This window comes from Platalea leucorodia, assembly GCF_965183815.1.
Source record: "Platalea leucorodia genome assembly, chromosome: 2".
NCBI lineage: Eukaryota > Metazoa > Chordata > Aves > Pelecaniformes > Threskiornithidae > Platalea > Platalea leucorodia.
The window spans coordinates 25,974,229-25,999,795 of record NC_138824.1 but is presented as its reverse complement, the minus strand read 5'-3'; the positions used below and the strand labels follow the sequence as shown (position 1 = coordinate 25,999,795).

The 25,567-nt window shown below is 35.8% G+C and overlaps 1 protein-coding gene across 4 annotated transcripts in view; it reads right to left on the bottom strand.

Moving 5' to 3' along the window:
• NBEA (neurobeachin) overlaps nt 1-25,567 on the bottom strand; it is a gene marked incomplete at its 5' end in the record, with an annotated part of 522,572 nt that overhangs the window by 392,154 nt on the left and 104,851 nt on the right. For all 4 annotated transcript variants that reach the window (XM_082332788.1, XM_082332786.1, XM_082332789.1 and 1 more), the window contains 3 exons: nt 5,197-5,343; nt 11,822-11,941; nt 20,726-20,852. In XM_082332788.1, coding sequence (XP_082188914.1) covers nt 5,197-5,343; nt 11,822-11,941; nt 20,726-20,852 — 394 coding nt within the window. The remainder of the gene's footprint in view (nt 1-5,196; nt 5,344-11,821; nt 11,942-20,725; nt 20,853-25,567) is intronic.

The following is a 25,567-nucleotide window of genomic DNA, read 5'->3' as shown; positions in this document are numbered from 1 at the left end:
CAAGGTTTGCACCACCACACAAGCACCATGTGCTTACAATGGTGGAAGCAACCACTGGATGGCTGGAAACATCCCGTGACCCATGCCACTGCCCGGAACACTATTCTGGGCCTTGAAAAGCAAGTCCTGTGGCGACATGGCACCCCCGAAAGAATTGAATCAGACAACGGGACTCATTTCTAAAACAACCTCATAGACAACTGGGCCAAAGAGCATGGCATTAAGTGGGCATATCACATCCCCTATCATGCACCAGCCTCCAGGAAAATTGAATGACACAATGGACTGTTAAAGACTACACTGAAAGCAATGGGTGGTGGGACATTTAAACATTGGGATGCACATTTAGCAAAGGCCACTTGGTTAGTCAACACTAGGGGATCTGCCAACCTAGCTGGCCCTGGCCAATCAAAACTTTTACATACTGTAGAGGGGGATAACGTCCCTCTAGTGTACATAAAAAACATGCTGGGGAAGACAGTCTGGGTTATTCCTGCCTTGGGCAAAAGCAAACCCATTCATGGGATTGCTTTTGCTCAAGGACCTGGGTGCACTTGGTGGGTGATGAGAAAGGATGGAGAAGTCTGATGTGTACCTCAAGGGGATTTGATTTTGAGTGAAAATAGACAACGAACGGAATTGTGTGGTTAATTGCTATATAATACTTTATGTCATGACTTTTATGGTTGCTATATGCTGTATCAACAGTATCACAGCAAGAATCACCCAGATTTATGAAGAATGAACTTTGACAAAACCAAGCAAAGTGCAACCGTGATGGAACCAGAACTGGCCTCAGCACACAACAATCCAACACCACACACCATCTCTCCTTCCCTGAAAGACTGTTATGACAGATGGAACCCAAAGTCATGGACTAAATGAACTCAATAGACATGTTAGAGGGATGGCCCACAGACTAAGGGAATGATATCTGCATGTATATATCAAAAGACAGGAAAAATGGTGTTGATTAATTAGAATGTATTGGAAAGGGTATGACCTGGGCATGACATAGGATAGAAAAGGACTGTCATGGTTTAACCCCAGTCGGCAATGAAGCACCACACAGTCGCTCACTCAACCTCCCCCCTCGGTGGGATAGGGGAGAGAATCTGAAGAGCAAAAGTAAGAAAACTTACTTAAGGTTGAGATAAGAACAGTTTAATAATTGAAAGAAAATAAAATGTAATAATAATAATAGTAATAATAAATTGTAATGAAAAGGAAAGCAACGAGAGAGAAAGAGAGAGAGAGAAAGAAACAAAAGCCAGAAAAAAACAAGTGATGGAACTGCTCACCACCCATCGACCAACACCCAGCCCGTCCCCAAGCAGCGATCGCTCTCCGGCCAACTCCCCCCAGTTTATATACTGAGCATGATGTCACATGGTATGGAATAGCCCTTTGGCCAGTCTGGGTCAGCTGTCCTGGCTGTGCTCATTCCCAGCTTCTTGTGCACCTCACACAGCATGGGAAGCTGAAAAGTCCTTGACTAGTATAAACGCTACTCAGCAACAACTAAGACATCAGTGTGTTATCAACATCATTCTCATATGAAATTCAAAACACAGTACTATACCAGCTGCTAGGAAGAAAATTAAGTATCCCAGCCAAAACCAGGACAATTATTTATTGCACATTACATGCTTATTACAGAATGTTGTAACATAGAAACAGTTCCTAATACTTCCATGCTGGTCTTGCTAAACATGTTCTCCTGAATACATTTAGTGGTAACCAGCATGCCTTAATATAAAGAATTATTTATTAACGAAATAGATAGTTTAATTTAAAAGGTTTTACTTTTTTTTTCTAATTCTCTCCCCCATCCCACCGGGGGGTGAGTGAGTGGCTGTGTGGTCCTTAGTTGCTGACTGGGGTTAAACCACGACAATAATATAATATAAATATGATATGTAAAAATTATATAAATATTAGATCTAAGTAATACATAAAGTTTATTTTAATGACTTCTCTAGTTAATCCTAAAATCCGTTCCTTCTACCTGCATAAGAATAGGGGTGAGACAAGGTGCAACAGATTCACTTTTCTTTGTAGATCAAGATCTGCCTTTTCCTGAACTTTGTGGCTTTGGTGTTTTTGCAACATTACATACTACATATATTCACAGATTTTTGCCTACTGCACTGTCCTGAGCTCTGGTATGTTGGTAGAGTATGCAGATTTCTCTGTATTTCAGAGCTTTTAATAGCAGTCATTGTAGACTAAGGACATTATGAATGATTGTGAGGGTAGCTGAATGAGAGACAAAATCACAGTCACTTGTCATGAACAAAGCAGGTAGAGTACTAAATAAAGGATGGGCACTTTCCCTAAAGAATCAGAATTCTGGGATATAGCGGACTAAAGCAAGAAATGTAAATCAAAGGAACTACCACAGAGAGTCACAGGAAAGATAAAAACATCTGTATGAAGACATTCTACAAAAATTCTCCGGTATTTTGAATAATCCTCCTTTGGGAGAAAAGCTTTGGCACAACCGGGGTTCACAATGCATCTAGAATAGTTGCTCCTTTGGAAAAGTTGAACAGTTGATTCTCCCAGCTGTCTGACAGTACCAACAATTACAATGAGCAGGACATGTAGTGAACTACTTAAGAAAAGTTTCTGAAAGGCCAGTTTGCATCAGCAAGTTAGGTAAGAGCAAGAACGTGACCTCTAATGTCCAGCAATTCGAGCTACGTGTCAATTGAGGCTCTCCTGGACTATACTGACATGTTCTGAACAGATGGACCTTTGCACCCACAAAGAATCTGAAAGAATTTACAGAAATGAACTTAACTGAGACATACAAGAGGCAAGCTTGGAGTGAATGCCACAATCAGTGCCCTGAGATCTCTAAATTACAGGACATGGTTCCTTTTTTGGTTGTGGGTAGACCTTGGGTTGGACGAAGGTGAGAAAAAAGGGTTCTGGTTTTTTTGGAAATAAGGAAGTTAAAGAAAGAAATTGTGTTATTTCTAGGGTCCTTCTCTAGGAACTTGCTTTTTTAACTGCTATTAGTAAAATATACTTTCAGATTCTTAGACAAGGAAGGAAAAAACTTTAGAGAGGAAGGAGGCATTAACTGTGCTGGGAATGTGATCTAAGCCTAAAAACATGATATACCAAAGAATAATATCCCCAAAGTATTAAATTTTATCTAACTGACATTTTACAAAAATCAAGAAGAAGCTACAGGTGTGAAGAAATGTAGTTTAATGGAAGCCTATGAATCAAGCAAGGTAATTTGACAACACTGTAATAAGGTTAGCGCCCTAACTACTGGAAACGTCATTTAGCATGAAAGCGTGTACGCCTTATGAACCCCTTCAACACTCACAAAAATTACATAATAATTTTCACTTCTTGAAACAAATGAAAGCGTTATTCCTATTTGATATCACTTCAGTATACTGCTGCAAACCCAGGAACTTAATAAACTCATAAAGATTTACTACATATTAAGAAGTATAAGGTTATATTACTTTCTTTTGTATGACCAAAAAAACATTTGCAGAAATATTTGTTCAAACAAAATACAGTATTAAGTTTGGAATAAAATACTCCTTGTTTGCACAGGTGTCGCGGTTTAACCCCAGCCGGCAACTAAGCCCCACACAGCCGCTCACTCACTCCCCCCCCGGTGAGATGGGGGAGAGAAGCAGAAGAGTAAAAGTGAGAAAACTCGTGGGCTGAGATAAAGACAGTTTAATAGGTAAAGCAAAAGCCGCGCGTGCAAGCAAAGCAAAACAGGCAATTCATTCATTACTTCCCATTGGCAGGCAGGTGTTCAGCCATCCTCAGGAAAGCAGGGCTCCATCACACATAACAGTTACTTGGGAAGACAAACGCCATCACTCTGAACCCCCTTCCTTCTTCTTCCCCCAGCTTATATACTGAGCATGATGTCATATGGTATGGAATAGCCCTTTGGCCAGTCTGGATCAGCTGTCCTGGCTGTGCTCATTCCCAGCTTCTTGTGCACCTCACACAGCATGGGAAGCTGAAAAGTCCTTGACTAGTGCAAACTCTACTCAGCAACAACTAAGACATCAGTGTGTTATCAACATCATTCTCATCCTAAATCCAAAACACAGCACTATACCAGCTACTAAGAAGATAATTAACTCTATCCCAGCTGAAACCAGGACAACAGGTGATACACTTCTCTTGACCGACTGAACATTTTTAGTTTCAAGGCAGGTTTTAACCATCAACCATATGCAACAGACTTCCTCTTCTTCAAGTAACCTTGACATATATTTGGCTCTTCATGCTATATACATACCATAAAAGATATTTTCAGCTATCACTGTCATTCGAGTGTTAGCTGTCATCAAATGATTTAGAGCAATCATTTTCAGCACACCCAATTAATATTATTAGAATCTAAATGTTGATTTTTACTTGTTATTTTTAAAAGTTTTTATTTTCAGATTATATGATACATATTAAAAAACTGAAAGTCTACTTCAGATGATACTGCAAATTTCACAAATCAGAAAAAGAAAATTTGGGAATAATTGATGGTAGAAATTCAGTAGTGTTTAACTAGGGTTAGATTCATTTTCAAGCCTTCTCCACTAGCCACTTTCTGCAGACTTCTGCAAAGTATCTGTGTTGTTTTTCTTGATGAAATAATACTATACACAGCCATTCCAAGACGTAAGTGACCGTTCATACTAGAGATCCAAGTTTATGCATGCACCATTAATTTGTCCAAACTGTCCCCTAAATGTCACTGGCAAAGAATGAGTAAAAAGCTCAATTTTTGCTGCAGCAGAACTGTTTGAAATCGTGCATTTGAACAGAATTGGTTTATTATGCCTTGTTGAATGTTAATCTGCCTTAACTCAGGTTGTAAACACAAACAACAGATAAGAAAGTTATTCCCCTGGCATTCAGTACACCAAATACAAAATTGCTCTAATCTGATTATGACCCAAGGTCATAAATTTCACATACAAACATGCTTCAGCTATACTTCAAAGAACAACTTGCATCTTTCAAAAAGCTGTTGGAAATTAAGGTTAGTTAGGACAGTTAAAGAAATATTCTTCTTTTGCTGAAAACAAATCACATAGCTCTACATGATCCTAAGAGGCATATCTACATGCATACATATCTTCCAACTATATCTATCAATTATTTTCTTTTTCCAGTTTTAAGCTTTTTAAGATCAATTATTACCTTATATCCAGGTCCTAACTGATGTATTGCAAAAATCTGTGCTGGGTTGAGTGCTTCAGTGAATACATACACTGCTCCAAGCTGGCCACAGAACACTCTATTAGCATCAGCAGTCTCCGAAGAGCCAAGAAAACATTTATCATAGCTCTGTATTGGAAAGAAGCAATGTTAATGAAGTTTAGTCATACAAACTATACAATGAAATGATATTCATGTACAGCTACAAAAGCAAAAAAATAAAGGGAGACTGTAATTAAGAAAATAAATCAATCATTTATTACTTCAGTACCCGGTTCCCTGTAGTGAACAACTTCATTTTGTATATCATAGCATTAATTGTTTTACAGGTCAGTATTACAATGCTGTTATGACTGGCTGCTAGGATTTGTTTTTTATTAATTGTTCAACATACAACAGAGAAAATTAGAACAGTACATTCAAGTACCAAATAACCTTCTCTATTGCCTTCTATGAAATATGAAAGCCTTGGAGTTCCTTGTAATTATAATCAGAACTCCCACTGCTAACACATGCTGAAATGCCCTACTCTTTCACTGTTGTGCTAACAGAGCTAAACACCTCTAGCAGAAAAAAAAAAAAGTATGAATTTTTTCTAGTTTGCAACTGGTGCACAGTCTTCCTCTATGATCATGGCCTAAAATGATTTGGTTTGACCTTAAACTCCTCTTGTGTCTTCTTCCACAGTCACAAGAGTTGTTGTTTTCCATTCCTCCTTCCAACAACTATCCCTCTGCACAAAGACCTTCTGCAGTTCTCCATCTGTCCATTTCCTATTATTTCACATTTAAAGTGTTTTTTTGTGGTGTTTTTTTTTTTTTTTTTTCAATTTAAATTTTGCAAGAATTAGGTTAAGTTCTTCTGGTGCTTCCAAGAAAAAAGGCTTTCAGATGAAACAAAGTTTAGAATTTAACTGTCTAGAATAAATATCTAGGAAACTGGAAAACAAGACGTAGCACAAGAGGACAACAAGGATCAAGCACAACAGGAAGCACAAGGATCTTTGCAAAGCTGTTCTCTCAGCTTCCTTGAGTCACATGTACTTTATTTAATGGAGACAAGGATCAGGCCTCACTTTTTGAGCTGCACCAGCAAACCAGTACAATCTGCATTAGGAAGCCTGCGTTTTCATCTTGCTCGGCTGCTGAGTTTTACCTAAGAAAAACTTTTGTCAGTCTGGAGAACGAAATTCTGGAGAATGAAATATGGTGAACTGCTACAGCAACAGATCTAGGTGGATAAGCTATTAACAAGGAAAAGGGGATTCTGTCTAAAGAGTTAGGAGGAAGTCAAAGATCTGGAGCTCACTTTGCAATGAGGTGATGTAAGAAGTATCCAGGATTTTATCTCTGATTTATCCTTCTTTTGACCAAATACCTCTTCTAATTTTTTTTCCCTTGGAATTTGTATTTTTTTTTTATATTTTTTTTGGACAAAACTAAAAAACTTCAGAAAAAAATACATGAAAATTGATTCACAAAGTCATATCCAGGATGCACAGTGCAAAAGATGGGCTATGAGACCACTTTGACTACTGGTAAATCTAATGGTGAAACTTCCTAACAATTTTCAGTTCAGTTTGAGCAACTTGGTTTAGTGGAAGATGTTCCTGGCCATGGCAGGGGAGCTGGAACTAGATGATCTTTAAGGTCCCTTCCAAGCCAAACCATTCTATGATTCTATGATTCTGATTCACTAAAGTCTTGCTTAGCCTTGAAGGCTTTACTGACACCTGCGCCATTACTGTCAGAAAGTGTTAAGTCAATTCACGTTGAGCAATTTCCATTTTTAATGGTTATTTGAGGAATATATCCAAGCTACTGATACCACCTTTTTTCCTAGTTTATACTTAACAAATTCTGAGATGTACATTCCTGCCTATTACAAGGGTATTTTCCTGGATTCTTCTAGTTATCATTAATTGTACAACAGCCATTGCAGCTCTCAATGGATTCTGAGTTTTACATATAATTACATTCTAAGCCTGTTAACCTGTAATTTCCAGTTGTCTCTTTCATTCTTTCCAGATTACACTTCCCCATTTTCTGGTGCTTCACTCTGGGTTAGGTGTTTCCATTATTTTTAATTGGGCTAACTCCTGATCTTCTGGTAATTTTTATTCACTTCTCTTCCAGATGCCAAACAATCTGTAAACTTGATTGATTCAGTGATTGATTTAAAAATCAGCACCCAATACTCATACCTCATTCAGTCTTTCTCCAACTATCTCACATTTCCACAGTTTTAAACCTGACAGACACCAACTGATCCAAGTTTGTTTGCCTATTTCTGTACAACCCTGGTAGTATGCCATTTATGACCCCAAGATGAGGTGACTGACAGATCTGCTTCATTCAGTGCCTTGGTCCAAATCCTCCTATTTTATTTACATAAAAAATTAAACTCTTGGGACTTATGGATCTTGTTACTTAAGTACATAACTTTATCCTTAATAATCTTGATGCTTATAAACCGTCTTTCAAATGCAGCCCAAATGCTACTGATGTCATCAACCTGTTGGCTTTTCACCACTTATGTCAACTTTTTAAATCCTTCTACAGTTTCTTTATCTTACAACGGAAATGTAAAGTTCTGTGAAAAATGTCAGGACATCATCAAGATTATCTTCATCCAGGTATCTGAACAAAAATCTTCCACCAAACCTCAGTGTTCCCATATTCTACACCTTGAAGAGATGTTTATCTATCTCTCATGTTATTTCCCATAACCAGGGAAAATTCCTAATCTAACAGCTGTAATAGCTAAACTTCCAATTTAACTTCCATCTCAAAGTCTATTTGATCTCTTATAAATAATGAACTCCATAAGGCATAGGGAGCTGATCATGACTACTGACCAGCTAGCAATTGCACACATTTGATTTTTTTATATCCTGTCATGCATTTCACTTCATCTTTTTGTCATAATCTCTAGCTATATTTACTCCTTGGAATATAAACTCAATGAGTTATTCACCACTAGCTACTGTATCTTGTGTAGCACCCTAATATAATGAATCTCAGCATTGCTACGGTTTTTATATTTCATTAAGCAGTAATAATGAAGTCAGATCCAAAAATGGCTCTATGGAAACAGTGTATCAATCAGCAGCATTCACAATAGAAACAGCTAAACAAAGAAGTTTACAGTGTCTTCCCCTTTTTCATCCACAGTCGTATCTTCCCTCTAACATTCCGGCTGAACATTGTGCAACATTTTAATACATGGAGGTCCCCTCAATAAAATGAAAAATCTTGAAGAAGGTTTGAGTGATTTAGAGTTTTGACACATTTTGCAAATCCCTAGATGAAAACATGTCTATTAAGACAACATATATTTGTGAAGAATATGGATGTGAAGCCTTAATGACTACTTCATGTAATATCCTATATCTATCTTGCTGGACATATTATAGAAACAGTTAAGAAGCCAGTGACTTCATAGCTGTGTATAAATAAGAATGAATTAGAAGAAATCCAAGGAAAAAAAAACATTAAAAATTAAAAAAAAAGCATCTTTTTTAAACTTTCACTCCTTTTGTCATCTGCATCTTTATTTCAGTGTCTTCCAGGGAATATATGAAAATTGTAGACTGAGATATTCTTCAGTTCTTGTTTGGATACAAGAGGTAAATGTCAGATATCAAAAAAAATGTCATAAAAGTATAAGAGAATTGTAATGCAAGATCAATCTGGGAAAAAATGAAATAAAATAATTTCACAGTCTCTACCAAGACAAAACCTATGCTTAAAAAAAAAAAAAAAACAAACCACAAATTCAACTCAGTCCCTTAATCTTAAACTCAATAATGCAAATCTAATGAATGTTTTATTAATATAGAAAAAAAAATTAGTCACAATGCATTTTGTTCAGTGGTAGCTTTAACACAGTGAGCAACTGAAAAATCTTGTTTTCATTATATTTAGTGCTTTAAACACTACATCTCAATTATCTTACAAAGTTCTTGTATAAGAAATTACTGAAAAGAGTAAGATGCACTTAGTCATCAATATGCAACTCCTTTCCCTTTCTCAATTTTCACTACCTGTTTTCACAACCTGTACTGTTAAATCTATCACTATAATCTACATAAATAGTTATGCACAATATTTGATGTAAAGAAAGAAGAATGACTCACTGACTTGCATAGTTTTTTCTTTTTCCCCAAAGCTATTATGGTAAGGTATTTTTTTTCATCTTGCGGGAGACTAAAATTATATCCAAGTGGAAGGGTATGAAGGTAAAAGTTAATAAATAAGGTGGATAATTGCTCAAGACTGTTCAAGGGAATACTTTTAACAACTCAACCTTCATATGAAACAAGAAAGTTCAAATACAGTTAAAACAAGAGCTTCTCTTCCTACCTAATGTATAATAGCACTAAGGAGCCTATGTACGCACTCCCCTATTTTCCTTTCTGTGCTTTTTTTCACAGTTGCATTCATACATCTTTCCTGAATTTCTTCTACTTTCTATTCTGTTTCCTACTTCTGATATAACAGATTTTTGTTATTAAAAAATAGAGAGCTAATGATAACTAGTGTATTTCATATCTTGGTCTATTCTCCAGCAGGCAAAGTAAAACCTTAGCAGAAACTTAAAAGACTTATATCAAAACATCTAAAGCTTGGTAAACCAATCCCACCTTAAGAAAAGATTGTACTTCTGTACTTTACATGCAAAAGTAGAAAGGAAGAAATATTGTGAAGAAAATATGAAGAGAAGGAGCAGCTTTTCCTGCTAAGCATTTATCATTAAGGATTACAGATCCCCACACCATATAATTAGTAACTCAGCCCAGATCCTCTGAGACCTCAGCTGGCTTTTCAATCATCACATTCTCACCTATCACAAAAATGTTTGTATTACCAAGGAGAAACCATGCTTTGCAAAAACAGAAAGGTTTGCCTTTTCTTGCAAGTAGAAATGCTACCAAGAAAACAATGCTGATCAGAAGATTTGGCAAGCAGAGCCCTCCTACTTTAATTAGCATGCAATATTTAAACTCCCCCTTTCAAATCCAACTTTGCCTCTAGAATTTAGCAAAAGACAGTTAATTTCCTTAAGTACAAAAGAGCTTCCTTATCCTATACAGGCAGTCAGAAACAACTGAGAATTATATCATAAATAAGAAGTAACAAAAGTGCAGGAAGCTGATGAATCAAGCACCTCTGAAAAACTAGCATAGCTTTAGCTGAAGGCAAAACACAAGAGAATCATTTGTCTGCCTTCCCCATCCAAAACTTTGGGCCAGAAAGAGTGTCTATTTTCTGCATCATTAGGTGCAGACTCTCAAACCTTCCAAAGTAGAAGGTACAAAAAGAGAGCACACACACAAAAAAAAAAATTGTCACTTATATAGATTTCATTAAAAGGGTTTAAATACAAAAAAAAATATGAAAATGGATGCATTTCCTGTAAGAATACACTGTTAATTTGAACTCAGTCCAATTATACAGGTATACATGCAATCTTCTCCAGGTAAAAATGACTGGTTTCTGCCTGTGGGACAAGCAGATGCAAGATCACTCTGTCTTTGCTCTGAGCTGACTAATGCTATGCAACTGTACATCTCTCAATATCTTTTAACTGGTTTGGATGGCCAATAATGGAGGACATCAATCTGTAAAAGTTTACTTCCCAAGAAAATCGCTCGGTATTTCAGGGATGAAATTTTGTAGCAGTTAATTTGTACTTGCTACAATATTAATTAAATATTAATACCATAACACTTAGCACAGCATTTTTAGTATTTATCAACTGCCTATTTACTAATGTCAAGTCAAACAATAAAAGGCAAAATATATTTGTCACTGGGAGACAGACGTAAGACTTCAGACTTTGCTTAATACTATAAATCTCTTGACACTTCTCCATGCTTCTGTTTTCTAGCTTTTACTTTTTGCCCATCTATCTATCTTGTTGGTTTAAAACTGTAAACTCTGCATAGAAGAAATTATTTCTTACTATATTTATACAGTGCTTAAAACAATATGACTCTGATCAGAGTTCAGGCTACTCAGTTCTACCGCAATTAAAAAAACTACTTAAAATTTAACGTTCAGTAACACAAAAAGCATAGAAATCTTTTAACCATTAACAAATATCTTCTCTTGAATCCAACACAGAACTCAATGTGATACAAAAATGAGTACTTTTGTATACATTGGCAGTATACATAGTCCTTTGGTAGAATGAATCAGTTTTTCTTAAGGACTTTTCTCAAGCTAAATCTGTAAAATCTGTAACTCTACCACATTTTCCTATGGAAAAAGCTTTTAGTCCATTGTTATCAGTGTCCTCTATACGGTATCACATATTAAAAATATTAGCTATAACAGTGTCTCCAAACAAAATCTCTGAAAATTTCATTAAAATAGCTATGCAAAATACAGCCAAAAAATCCCAGTATTCTAAAAAATATTAATATATAAAATCAATAATATTACATTTTATTAAGTACATAACTAAGGAAAATAGATTGAAGGAGAAAGTTAAAAGAAGATAGAAAATTTGCAAAGATCTAGAAAAAATACAGTACTTTCTTTTCTTTTTCAATTTACTTTAAAAAGAAAAGCTATGAGAAAGGAAAAAAATAAAATCTTACATCATTGGTGTTAACATGCCAGGCCATGTCACCATAGGATACCAGCTGACCATTCACGTAACATCGGATTTCACTGTTTCTCCATCGATTATAGATGTGTACAATGCTTATCATGTACCACTGAAAAGACATGGAAAATCAGTATATAGTGGCAGTTTTTGTGGTATAAAACATAAAGTTAATGAATGGCATTAAAATAAGTGATCAGTCTCATCAAGTTATACAAACAGACGAATCCTTGCAAACTAGTAAAATTAAAAGCCAAGTCGGTGAAACTTCATGTCCAGTCAGTAGCACCGTGACTAAATGTAATGATATACCTACCTGCATCCCTTTATGGGATTAGAGCCAAAAATGCATACAAACAGTTAAAAAGTTGAATACACTTACATTTCTGAGTGTGTCATTTAATTTAAACACTATACGCTGTACCACAAAACACAACTGAGTTCTGATGTGAAATCCAGTTCTCTGTGCACTTACCTAAACAAATTTCTATCACGTCTCTGCCTTTTCATTATAGCTCTCTGTTAGAAATTATTAAATAAAAGGAAAAAAATTCACAACAGCAAATTTTACAGCCCAGTTTAAGATATCATCCTGATTGCTTTATATGATTTTCTTCCTCTATTCTTTACCATTCCACCAAGTTTGGGGCAACTGTCATATTATTAAAAATGCATTATATAATCAAACAGAGAAAGCATCACAGTAAAAATGCTTCCAAGTACAACTATGGTGATCTTTCAAATAATCTGTTCAACAGAAATCATCATGTCCGTGATGAAGAAAGAAGAAAGAAAGAAGAAAGGTCTTCAAGAAGAAAACCTTAACCTTTAAACTCATCTAAGGCTAGGAATGGAAATTTAATCTTTAAGATCTGCAAATCAATTCATACTTAACTATAATGTGTGTCTGTATTATTTCAAAATATATACAAACCAGACAAAAATAGATATACTGGAGAAAGTCCAGAAAGGGCCACAAAGATGATTAAGTGGTTGAAGCCTCTGATGAGGACAGGGTGAGATATGAGCCTGGAGAAGAGAAAGCTCAGGGGGATCTTATCCATGTGTATAAATACTTGATGGGCAGGGGATAAAGAAGACTGAGCCAGAGATTTCTCACTAGTACCCAGTGACAGCGCAAGAGACAATGGGCACAAACTTAAATATAGGAAACTCCATTTAAACATATATAAGAAGAGTGGCAGTAAGCAGTAAGGATAGTCAAACACTAGCACAGGTTGCTCAGGGAAACTGTGGAGTCTCCTTGCTTGGAGACATTAAAAACCTGACTGGACAACATCCAGAGCAACCTGATCTAGGTGTCCTTTCTTTGAACAGGGGGTGAGACTAGACTGTCTCAACATGTCCCTTTCCAGTCTTATTGATTCTGTGAAAAAGTCAGCTCATCTGCCTCGAAAACACCATTCCATATTTTAATAATTTGGAATAGTAATTTACAATTTACTTGTCTTCCCTTTCTTGGTATCTGTTTCAATTATTATCTTTTGATTTCTATGTTCAGCTAAGTCTCTTTTTTTCAAAGCAGAGAACTTCTGCATCCCTTGGGGCATAATTTTAATAAGTCACTTGGTGACTCTCTCCCTGAGCTGGGGTAAGAAGATACAGAGCCTACTAGATAAAAATCTGCCTTGGTATCAGAGAAAATGAAAGCAAAGTTTCCACATGTTGATTTTGAAATAAGACAGCACACAGAATTAAAAATAAAAAAAGCATGTAGCAAAAATTATTGTCATAGAATCATAGAATCGTTAAGGTTAGAAAAGACCCTTAATATCACTGAGTCCAACCGTTAACCTAGCACTGCCAAGTCCACCACTAAACCATGTCCTCGATCACCACGTCTACCCGTCTTTTAAATACCTCCAGGGATGAAGACTCAACCACTTCCCCAGGCAGCCTGTTCCAATGCCTGACTACCCTTTTGGTGAAGAAGTTTCTCCTAATATCCAACCTAAATTTCCCCTGGCGCAGCTTGAGGCCACGTCCTCTCGTCCTATTGCTTGTTTACTAGGGAGAAGAGACTGACCCCCACCTCTCTACAACCTCCTTTCAGGTAGTTGTAGAGAGCAATAAGGTCTCCCCTCAGCCTCCTCTTCTCCAGGCTAAACAACCCCAGCTCCCTCAGCCGCTCCTCATAAGACTTGTGCTCCAGACCCTTCAGCAACTTCGTTGCCCTCCTCTGGACACGCTCCAGCACCTCAATGTCCTTCTTGTAGTGAGGGGCCCAAACCTGAACACAGTACTCGAGGTGTGGCCTCACCAGTGCTGAGTACAGGGGCACTGTCACCTCCCTGGTTCTGCTGGCCACACTATTCCTGATACAAGCTAGGATGCCATTGGCCCTCTTGGCCACCTGGGCACACTGCTGGCTCATGTTCAGCCGGATGTCGACCAACACCCCCAGGTCCTTTTCCTCCAGGCAGCTCTCCAGCCACTCCTCCCCCAGCCTGTAGCATTGCATGGGGTTGTTGTGACCCAAGTGCAGGACTCGGCACTTAGCCTTGTTGAACCTCATACAGTTGGCCCCGGCGCATCGATCCAGCCTGTCCAGGTCCCTCTGCAGGGCCTTCCTACCCTCCAGCAGATCGACACTTCCACCCAGCTTGGTGTTGTCTGCAGACTTCCTGAGGGTGCTCTCGATCCCCTCATCCAGATCATCAATGAAGATATTGAACAGGACCTGCCCCAACACTGAGCCCTGGGGAACACCACATGTGACCGGCCACCAACTGGATTTGACTCCATTCACCATTTTGACAATAATCATTGCAGTAGTCCTCAAATTGAGCTGTATTCTGTTACATATCTACAATATCTGTATATATTAGAATACACATATTTTTCCACATCTGTTTCCAGGTCTTTAAAAATATTTTTTCATTTTTCCCTCCTTAAAACCTACAATTAACAGAAGGGGGAAAAAAACCCCTACTAATCATACAATAGTACGTAAGCGTACCTCACTTCTTGCATATCCAAGTAAACAGATTTATTGGGCAATAATAGATTAAGGACATACTAGTACAGCTTTGGCTGCTGAAGTCACATGGTGCCAGTCTAATTTTTTTTTTTTTTCAAGCAACCATGAACAAAGTATTTTTTGTAGGCCACCAGCCCCCACCAACAAAATCAAAAAAACTCCCCAGAACTCAATAAGCAAATGTTGTTCCCCATTTTGTAGGCAGATTCTATTTCGGAAAGGAACACCCACCATAAATTCCACAAAATATTCATAACTCAAAGTCTAGAAGCTTAACTGGTAACTATGCTAATCAGAAACTAAGTGCAAACCGCATGACTAGAGCTCTGCTTTCAACACTTCTTTTCCAAAGCTTCTACACCACCTAACAGAAATCTCTTAGAAGAAAAATTCCCTTGTCCTCTTTCCTTCAAAGGTTAATTTACCAATAATCTCCACTAACTGAGGATGATTTTAAAAACTTTCACCCCAATGGCAGGTGTTCTTTGCAATAGCACTATTCAAAGTTGTATCTTTTATAACTATTGACTCATATTTCCAGTTCTGGCATTTTTGTAGTAGAAACCAGCTGACAATCATAAGCCCCAAGTTTTATCCATTTATCTTCTATCTGTGCTTTTTCTTTTACAGTGCTTTAAGAGCATTTCTGACAACATACCAGTTTGTAAGGCTCTCCCTGCGTGTAGCTTAAGCTTAACAGATGACTCATTCATTTGGAAATAAAGAGTTCACTACTTTTGTTGAAACACTGACCACAGAACCTATAAGGAACTAAAATGGGCAATGCTGTCTTGGGAGAGCTTTGGTATCCATGTCAAACTTCAGGAAAAGGATATAATCTAGTTTTTATGATTTTTTTTTCCCCATATTAACCCCCATTTATGCACATGCAGCTTCTTTTAGTCCAAGTCTCCTTTCTTCCATGCAACTTTTTTGAATCTTTAGCATTGCCACTGTGTCAGAGCACTACCTATGTCTGTTACTCTGACCCACAAGGCAAGCTCTACAAAAAACACTGAGCTTTTCTTTACTTGAATACATGTGCATACACACACGTGCATGCACAGAGTCTATCCCAGCTCGTTATCACAATTGATCCAGTAAAAATATTGCTCTTTTGCCTCCTGTACTTATTTACTAATTAACTAAATTTACATCTTAAACTGTAATTTCTTTTTAGCCAGGGAAGTATTCAAGTATTAAAAAATGGTTTACTCTTTGTGTCATATTTGTCACTAGTATCACTCTAGATAAAATCAGCAACATAGGTTTTCAAAGCTAGTTCCTAAAACAGAGGATGACAAACTCCACTGAGTTAAGTTCATAATGCATTCTTATTGACAGGAAAATAAAGGTCCTTCTGAGATTCCTTCTTGCTCACTTGATTCATATTCTTCCATCCCTGCATTTTAATGAATATAAGTTCTCTTATTGCATGATAGTATAATTTCTTTAAGGCTTTCAGAGGAGCATAATGCCTAAAGTTCTTGGGGAATCCACATAGCATGTATCAACTGGCTCACAAACCTGTTCTTACACACAGTAAGAATCCTTCAAATAATTCAACAGAAGTGGAGGACACGACTTCCAGTGCAATATTGCATTGCTTTGTCCCCAGTATGTTTATCTATGTGTTTTCTAATCCTTCCTTTCCATTTTTATAGCTTCTACCCCATTTTGATGGTTAAGAAATCAGGCATGTTAATATGTAATTCTAAATATCAGCAAAACCTTTTTCTTAAATTTGTATAATTTTCCACCACCCATTTGTCCGACAGGATAGATTATATACCACAATTAAAAGTTTGGCAAATTTCATGTTCACATTTCTTAGGAACTTGGGGGTGCCTACTATGAGGTCCTCACAATTAATTACTATCTCTCATATTGATTTCTATACTACTGACATTTCAATTTGAGACACTTCCTCTGACTCATCCCCATTGACTCGTCTTGTAGTAAACAATGATGCAATTAATTCATTTAGCTTTTTTGTTATGATGCTATATTCTTTAAGGGTTCCTATTAAGTCTTAGTCATCTAATTGCCCGTATGGACTGGAAAAAAAATTGAATTGTCTTATCATTTTACATACAATTTGCTATAACATTTCTAAGTATTCTTCATATTGATACATCTTCTACTTTCTGAACAACTTCTTTTTACTTACAATGGTCTCTGCTATTCATCTGTGCTCAGGTACATTGTGAGGAGCTTTTAAACTTTCTATTGGATTTTTTTGACTAATGGTATATTTGCTCTTAGCCTTTTGTATCTTTGCATTTAAGCAATTTTTCTAGCACTGTCAAACACCTCCACTTTTTAACTGCTCCTCCTTTTTTTTTTTTTTTTTTTTGAAGTGAAGGCAGTTTTTTGCAGTTCCTTTAAAAATAAATATAGCAAATCCTGCATATCCAAGCATATTCTGCATTTTTCAAGACAAAGTCATGCAAGAGTTAACCTCTGAGCTCTCTAAAACTTTCAAAAATAAATAAATCCAAATGCTTCTGGTATTTAAAAGTTTGAACTCTTGTCCCAGTAAGATGCCACCCAGTTTATAGCAAAGTAATGTAAGCTTCTTTATCTTAGTATGCTTTCTGATCTTCCACAGTTCATCACAGATGATATAACCATCCTTGCCATGTGGCTAACAATTTAATCTGAATAGGAAGGTTTTCCTTCTTAGTTAGTGATTTTCAGTGCACAGAAACTCTTTTATTGTTACATTGAACTTATTTATCTGATTAGGTTAAGTCTTTAATACAGGCCATCACTCATCTATCGGCAAGACCTTCCCCACTGTCACTTGTAACTGTAAGCACAATTTGAAATGAGTGCCCACTGACAGTCAAGTCAACAAAGCTTCTGATACTTCTATTATGTCAATAGCCTCATGTAAAATAGACATTCCAGTTTCTCTTTTATTTTTCTAGATATGTAGAGGCAAGCATATATGTATGTCTCATAATTTCCTATTACCTATGTCTATTTATGTGAATGTTCTTTGCTGATGTTGTACAGCCGTTTTGTTGATTTCTCCCCTATTCTGTATCTGAGGACATGTTTTTTAGGACTTTACTACTACACAATGAAACAAACCAAGTTGTATAATCTCACACACAATTTTTCTTCAACTTTTAGTTGAAAAATTCCCTTTTTTTTTAAAAAAAAAAGTTTGAAGTCAGTAATACATTTTTCTTTTAAGTTCATCCTACAGTCTCCTTCCCTATATCACTTATTCAAAAATGCACCAAGACCATGCTTCTCTGCTATAACAAGAGCTTCCTTAGGTAGTAGTCAAAGCTACTTCAGATAACAGCCTCTCAATTTTTTATACTGCTGAAATCTTTCAAGCTTAATCACTGACTGCTGAGTAAATTGTATTCCTATTCCATAGCACAGTAGAATCAGAGAGATGAAGCATCAGACACTAAGTATTTCCAAAATGTGGAACTTATTTCAGTCTATACTACAATTAGTAAAGGGGTTCAGGATTAGAAACACCAAAAAAAAAAGCTGTTTGCTCTTTCTTTCTTGTTTGCTCTTTCTTTCTTTTCTTTTTCTTTTCTTTCAGTGCTTTCCTGTTCATACTTTTACAAGGATTGATCTTGAGGCTGGAACTCAAGGGAGTGACAATTATGGGGGGTTACTAATACACAAAAATTTCACTTTGGAGTCCAAAAAAGCATTATAGACGTATTAAACACAACACTGCCCAAGCTAGTTTAACTCTGTTGAGAGATCAGTCTGTTACACCACACCCACATTTTCTATTTGGGGATATGATGACCAAATTTCTCCATGTATTTTTATATATACTTGCTTTTATAATGTTAAAATACACTAATTAAAACGTAAACAAGCCACTTAACACCTCTTAAAGTTTTAAATTAAGATTACATACTATTCTGTGAATGGTGTCATATGACATAGTTAACAGTGGGCAGATCTTCCCATGAACATATAGAGTCTTTCTGATCTGCCTACATAAAGCTTGTGATCAAGTTGCTTGAATATATAATTTTACTGTGATTCAACAAAAATTTTTAAAAAACATTATTCAGAAGTTTAATGAGGATGATGTTTCTGGCAAGAGCTATCGCTGAAATGCCTACATCTGTAAGCAAATGGCTGGAAAATAGTATATCTGATGACAAAATCACACTTCTCAAGTTAGCATTTGGACAGTAAGCTGCTTTGCAAATGGCTACACGTTTTTTTAATACATATCTACACATTCAGCGCTTGCAGAGTGGAACTAATGTAATACCTAAATAAGATGAAAAAAGTCAATCTACATGTTAAATAGAATATGTTTTGACTTGTTAGAGCCAGGAATTTTATTTGACAGGTTTTCTTTCCTCCATTATGTTATGTACCTTCCCACATACATGTACGCACAAGTTATTAATGGAAAAAATACACCATATGAAACCACTTGCAAATATATTCTAGAAGATTTATGTCAAATACTTTCTAAATTTGACATATGACCAAAAGTGTATGAAGCACGATCTTTGAGAAATATAAAATTGGTATGGAAGTTGTATTTGGACACACTGCAGCAGATGGGCAGATTATGATTTGAAACTGATATTCATATTGTGATATATACATGTATTATTATTTCAGAATTAACAATTTAAAGTAGAATAGCAAGAGCTGAAATTTTCCAGGGGTGGCATGAAGGAAACTAGTCATTCATAATAAAAATTATCAAAATAATATCTTGCTAAAATATGAAAGACTGCCTTTTCATCAACAAGTAAAGAAATGATCAGCCAGACCCCAAAAGCTAGTTATCAATAACATAATCCAAAAGTTAATTCCATTTGTTCCTAGGTTGAGTGTTTATCAGTAGCATCAGATATGCTACTTTAAAAGAAAACTGAACTGTTGTCAAAACTCTTTTCTGGCTATAAAATTAAATAAAATTTGCAAAACAGAATTGATTCTTTTCAATACACTCAGCAGATATGTGTTTATAAGGCTTTGTACATCCCTGAGTAATATGCTAGAAAAAGACATTACTGTGTTTTAAAAAACCACAAATGACCTCAAAGCTACATAACAGAATTAGAACCAGTGATTTTGAATCACAAATACATACCAAGAAAAATAGTAGAATATAAAGCTGATGAGTGAACAATAGCATTCACTGCCTAAGAGATTGGTTTCTCAAAATAAAACAAGCACTGAAATTCAATATACAAATTCTAAGGCCATAAAAAAAGAAATGAGCTTCACAGCAAAATGTATACAAGGCTATCAATGACAAACACATAATGCTCACTGTACGGAAAAGTCGATGCTTCAGTCAACTAACTGAAATATTGAAACCAGCAGAATCATTGTTCTCCTAGGACTACTAGGCATACAGTAGAAATGAACACACTAATATGATCTAGAGGAATAATCAAGATTTACTACGAAAAATGAGAAATCCCAAAACACCACTGACATAAAAGAAAGTTCAGTGTTTGTATCCCCCAGCAACAGATAACGAAACTCTAGCATTGCCAGCAAAATTGTTCCAGACATTGGCACCAAAGTTACCAAGTACAGAATGTTCAGAAATAGAATGACGACCTTTTAAAAATAAAACACAACCATTTTACAAATACTCAAAATTCTGCTCTATATGAAGCTAATTAAGCAGCATTTTTAAAAACAAGTTGACTTTATAGAAGTGTTACTTTATAAATTATTATATTTTTCTTCAATTGATTCTGGTCTGTAACTGACGTAAAACTTTGCATGACCATCAGAGAAGTTACTTATAAATAAGTAATTATTAGTAACACTATGGCACTAAAGGGATTTTAGCCCTTCTTCCCAGATGCACTTTGTCACATTTTCAATGTTATTCTTTATTGTAAATACCACTTTGCTTACCTTGCGTGGCTGAAAGTCGTACTTCACACAGTGCTGGAAACCTTTGCCTTTTGACTTCAATGATGTAACTATTAAGCAGTTGCCAACAAAATGAGCAGAATATCCAACACCTTTGCTAGTGCGGAAACTGAAAAGAAAGAATTACTAATGAAATTGGAAAAAGGGGAATTATTGTATAATAAAATGGTCCAAATATTACTTTAAATTGCCATGAGAAAGAAAATAAATTAGTATGTCAAACAGTGAACTTTTAATTTCCTTTTCATCTTCTCTCCCCACCATTTCTTTGGGGGGGGAGCTACTAACCTTCATCACTTACTTGATTCCAGGCTACATTCTAAAAATCTGTACTCTTTTTTTTTCCTTTACAGAAATCCAAGATAGTAAATATTGTATCTGTCAGGTTTTCCCCTCAGTTTCCTAATTCATCATCATTTAAAATAACACATCTGATTTAAGTTGTAAAGAAAAATCCATCACAGAACAAATGTGAGATGCCTTGCAATTTTACAGGGTTCAGAGAACAATGTGGCTGGTATGACATACAAATTTGGATTCAAGGTAATTACTATGCACAAGAATTATTTCTTTTTCAAAATTTATGATTTAGTTAGGCTAGTGATCTATGAAGTTTTAGTCATCTGAGTTGTGGATTTATTTTCATTTGTCAAACTGATAAAGGATTACAATTTTAACAAAGTTTAGTAAGGGCTTCCAGCTTTCTTGTGACAAATATCACAAAGACAGATAATGCAGAAAACTCATACATTTCTCTACTTATATTTGAAATCAAAAGCATTGTAAAGAGAAATTCTGGACTCCTTCAAAAACATTTTGCAAAGGTAGCTGGTGGAAATTCATGAATGACATTACACAGAGCATTTTTAAAAAGGTACGTCCATATCTACAGCTATGTCACTTATTCCCTTCTGAAAAGATAAGTACAATAAAGAGAAGACTGCTATCATTAATATGGAGCAGACCTTATACAGCTTTTAGTCTTTTTTTTTTTTTAAACTTGTTAACAATCAGGTTATAAAAATAACCAATGGCTGAAATACAAGGTCTAAATGATGAACTTAATCCATAAATTCTGAAATGAAGCTTTGCAAGTGTAAGAAAAAAAGACACTACTAATTTTGAACATTTGTATATACTCCTGTACCCCACTAATTAACAGTTTCTCATTTCCTTAATGTAAGCGATCTGTAAAATAATTTCATATTATTAAAATAATGATGTTTTAAATGGTTTCATTGTTGTAACACTTTCATCAAACACTTTTACTAGGTTTTTCATAGTAACATGAAGAGGTGAAAGGCATATGCAAATACTAAGTTCAGATTTCATCTTACTTAATAGCTGTTGAAATTCTACATCTTTCGTCTACCCTACTACACAAATACAATCTTGATTTTAATATGCAGAAAAATTGCAGTTATAGACCTAATTCCATCTTCGGAAACTTACAGTTAAATCTGTGTGTGTACATTAATGAAGGAGAGAATCAGATTTTCCTCTTTCCTCACTGTCAAAAATATAGCCAATAAACCATGACCTTCTGAAAAAAATAAACACCTCACAAGATAGGTGGTGTGAGTAGACCCTAAGGTGGCCAGGAATTTTTAAAGGAGGTCAAAAAGACACAATCAAATTCTCAAATTCTAGAAAACCACTTTTGTTATAATTAATTACAATATTTCTACTAAATGTGAAAAAAAGTGATCAGGCTAAACGGAACAGACTAATAACATCTATAGACAACTCTTTTCCACCCTAAAGGGTCCTTGCACAGAGGTCCTTGCTTCTAGTCTTGATTTCAGTCATCTTATGAGTTGTAGCATACTATGCCTCATGATCCCTGATCTTCAAGGTGGTTCTGTTGGCCTTCAGGCATGCCTTGGTTTGCTCTTTCCCTTCAGCAACTTGTTAAGGTGCGGCAGAAGCTTTATTTTCCCAAATTCAGGCTGTGGTTTCCTCATTCTTTTATCTGCCTCTATACGTCATACACAATTCTCTCTCCCCTCAAGTTGCTGCACTGGAAAGGAGCATTAATCCCTGCCACAGCCCTTTGTACAGGCTTCCACACAACCCTCCTTGCAAAAAAAGGGCACTTTTTTTAATAAACCTAAAAAATCCTCTCTAAATAAACCTAAGATGTAATCTAAGAGTAAAGAGAAAGAATACATACTGTTCATCACCATTGACCTCAACAGTGAAGTCAATTTATAACACTGCCATTCCCCTGAGTCTTTTGAAGACTATTTTTAACATTGATCATTTCAGTGATCTGGCTTCCACAATGACCCCATAGGCAGTTATACCCCACAACAAAAGGAACAGTCAACAGCCTCATGGGAGAATATTACTCATATACGTATATAACCTGCATTACCCATATACACAAATAACCTGCACGACCACAGTAGTAAATGTTGTACAATAACATGAAGGTTAAAAACCTTAAAATACATCTTTTGCAATAAGAACAACTGAATGTGTTGTGGCCTAGTTTGAGACTTTGATTTACCTCCTTGGGGCTTTATGCCATTCAAAGAACTTTTCAGCAGGTAGTTGAATCTCTCACAATGCCAAATTTGTTTCTCAGCAGCATAAGTCATCTCTACAAGCTAAAATGGTTTTGGCTAACAGACTCCTATTCTGAAGTATATTGAAAAAAATACACAGATTCACTATGTTCTGACATATGGTGTAGTATTATTTGATTAGAGATGTCAATTTTTTTTTTTAATTACCAACAGCCAATCATTGTAAATACCATCACGTTTTTACCTGATAAAACATTATTAAAATTGTGTAAAATGCATCCTACTACTTTGAACAGGAGCTAGTAAGCATTTTGTTATACATTGAGAACACCCTGTTAAAAAATAAAAAAAAAGAAACAAAAAGAATGGCTCTTGAAGAAATATCTACACCTTATTTGTTCCTTTTCCTAACTCCCCAGTTACTGGGCTGATTTTGTCACCATTATGGTCAAACCAGACTGTTCTTGAAATGTGAAACACTGAATTATCCTTACATATGTAACTTCCTGGAGTTCAGCATATGAAGACAAGAAAGCAATGAAATAATGAAAAAATAGCTCATTTCTTAGCAGGACTCTTCTCTTCATCTTGGAACAGAATGAATGATTTTCTAAACATGAAGCTTAGCCAAGATTTTACTTTTTTTTGCCCAAATGAATTATCATTCTAATACAACAGTAGTTGAGAAACTGAGAACTCAAATACGTTCTCTGCTTACCTCAACATTACAATATAGAGATTATGTTAATACTCATGTTTTATTTCTTGCCAAAGGTAAAGTAGGCCAGGACTGGTCTCTAGGATACTGCACAGAAATTCTCTTAGCAATTACTTACACATGCAGAACTTCCCACATCCAAAGATGAAATGCACAGAGACAACAAGAGCAGTACTGTCAACACCCATGTGGTTTTATGAGCCTTTAACTACCTCCCATAGCAGCTGGTATACAATTGTACTACAGATCGTTCATAAAAACCTTATAGTTATGTTTCATTTCAGCCAGTTTCTCAAAGCAGCTACTGGATGTTATTACACTTCAATAGCAGGTAAGAATTCTTCCATCCACTGGTGAAACTGTTTAGTGATCCCAGTTTCTTTAACTTAGGATTTTATGAGCAATTTAACATATGATCATAGTAGTGAGATTGAGAAGATATTAATTCATTCTTGCATGAAGTTAAAAAAAAAACAAAACAACGGATTCTTTTCCACCTACTTTGGAATTCCATTATGTGCTTTGGCAACTGTTCTGCATTCTCTCTACTATTATTAGCTCTAGAAAAGGACTGAAAAGTCTAGAGGGCTTGCTTTGTGGCGTTTTTGCTTTTGTTTTTTTCTTGTCCCTACATCAGTAAAAATAAAATTTAGAACACTCTTTCAGAAGTTTTAGCCATTCTTCCATTAAATGGTTGTGGAAGCACTTGTATGTTTTAGGGACAACAAGCAACAATTATGACAATGCAGCCTCAGTTCACCCTCTAATTCTTTTACGGAGCGCAATACACAATTTGAAAGAAAACATCTCTTAAAAAAAAAAAAAACACACAAAAAAAATCAAAAAATCAATCTTAATATCTGGATTTATTTTATCTAATTCCAGGCCTTACTTAGAAGTAATGTCACCCCATCTCCTTTTTTAGCAGAAAAAAATATAGATTTAGAGGATGGAGACTTCCCAGTTGAGCACGCTTAAGGTTAGCTCTAAACATCTAAATTTGCAGTGTCTTTATGACAAAGAATCTATACCTCATTTTTGAGGAAACATTTCCAACCATCTATTAAACTGTGACTATAATTATTATACTGTGTTTTATTATAATTGTGATAATTAAAGTGACCATAATATTGTGTGTCTAAAAGTTTGAATTTTCCCATTTCACTGTCTACCCACTAGATCTCAGATTAAACAATCCATCAACATCAGATTTTGCATAAATTCTGAAAACAGAAGTCAAGAGCATCCTTAATTTCATCACTTTTTTTTTTTTCTTGGAAGGTTTCACAATAAAATGTGTTTTCCAGAGCACAGTTCACTCCAGAGTGTTCTCTGAACAGTGCCAATTTTTTCCATCGTCTCTTAAAAGAAGTAGCAATTCTTAACTGTAAATGGTATTCCAGTACTGCTTTTGCCAAGACTTCAGGAAGTGATCACATCATCTTTACTCTCTTCTCTGTTTGCTCAGACTATCCTTGAAAAGATCACATTAGCACTTTCAGCTAGAGCAATGAGAAAGCAGTTCATGGTCAGTTGGTTACCTACAATAACCCTTAACATCCTTCTGTAATTACT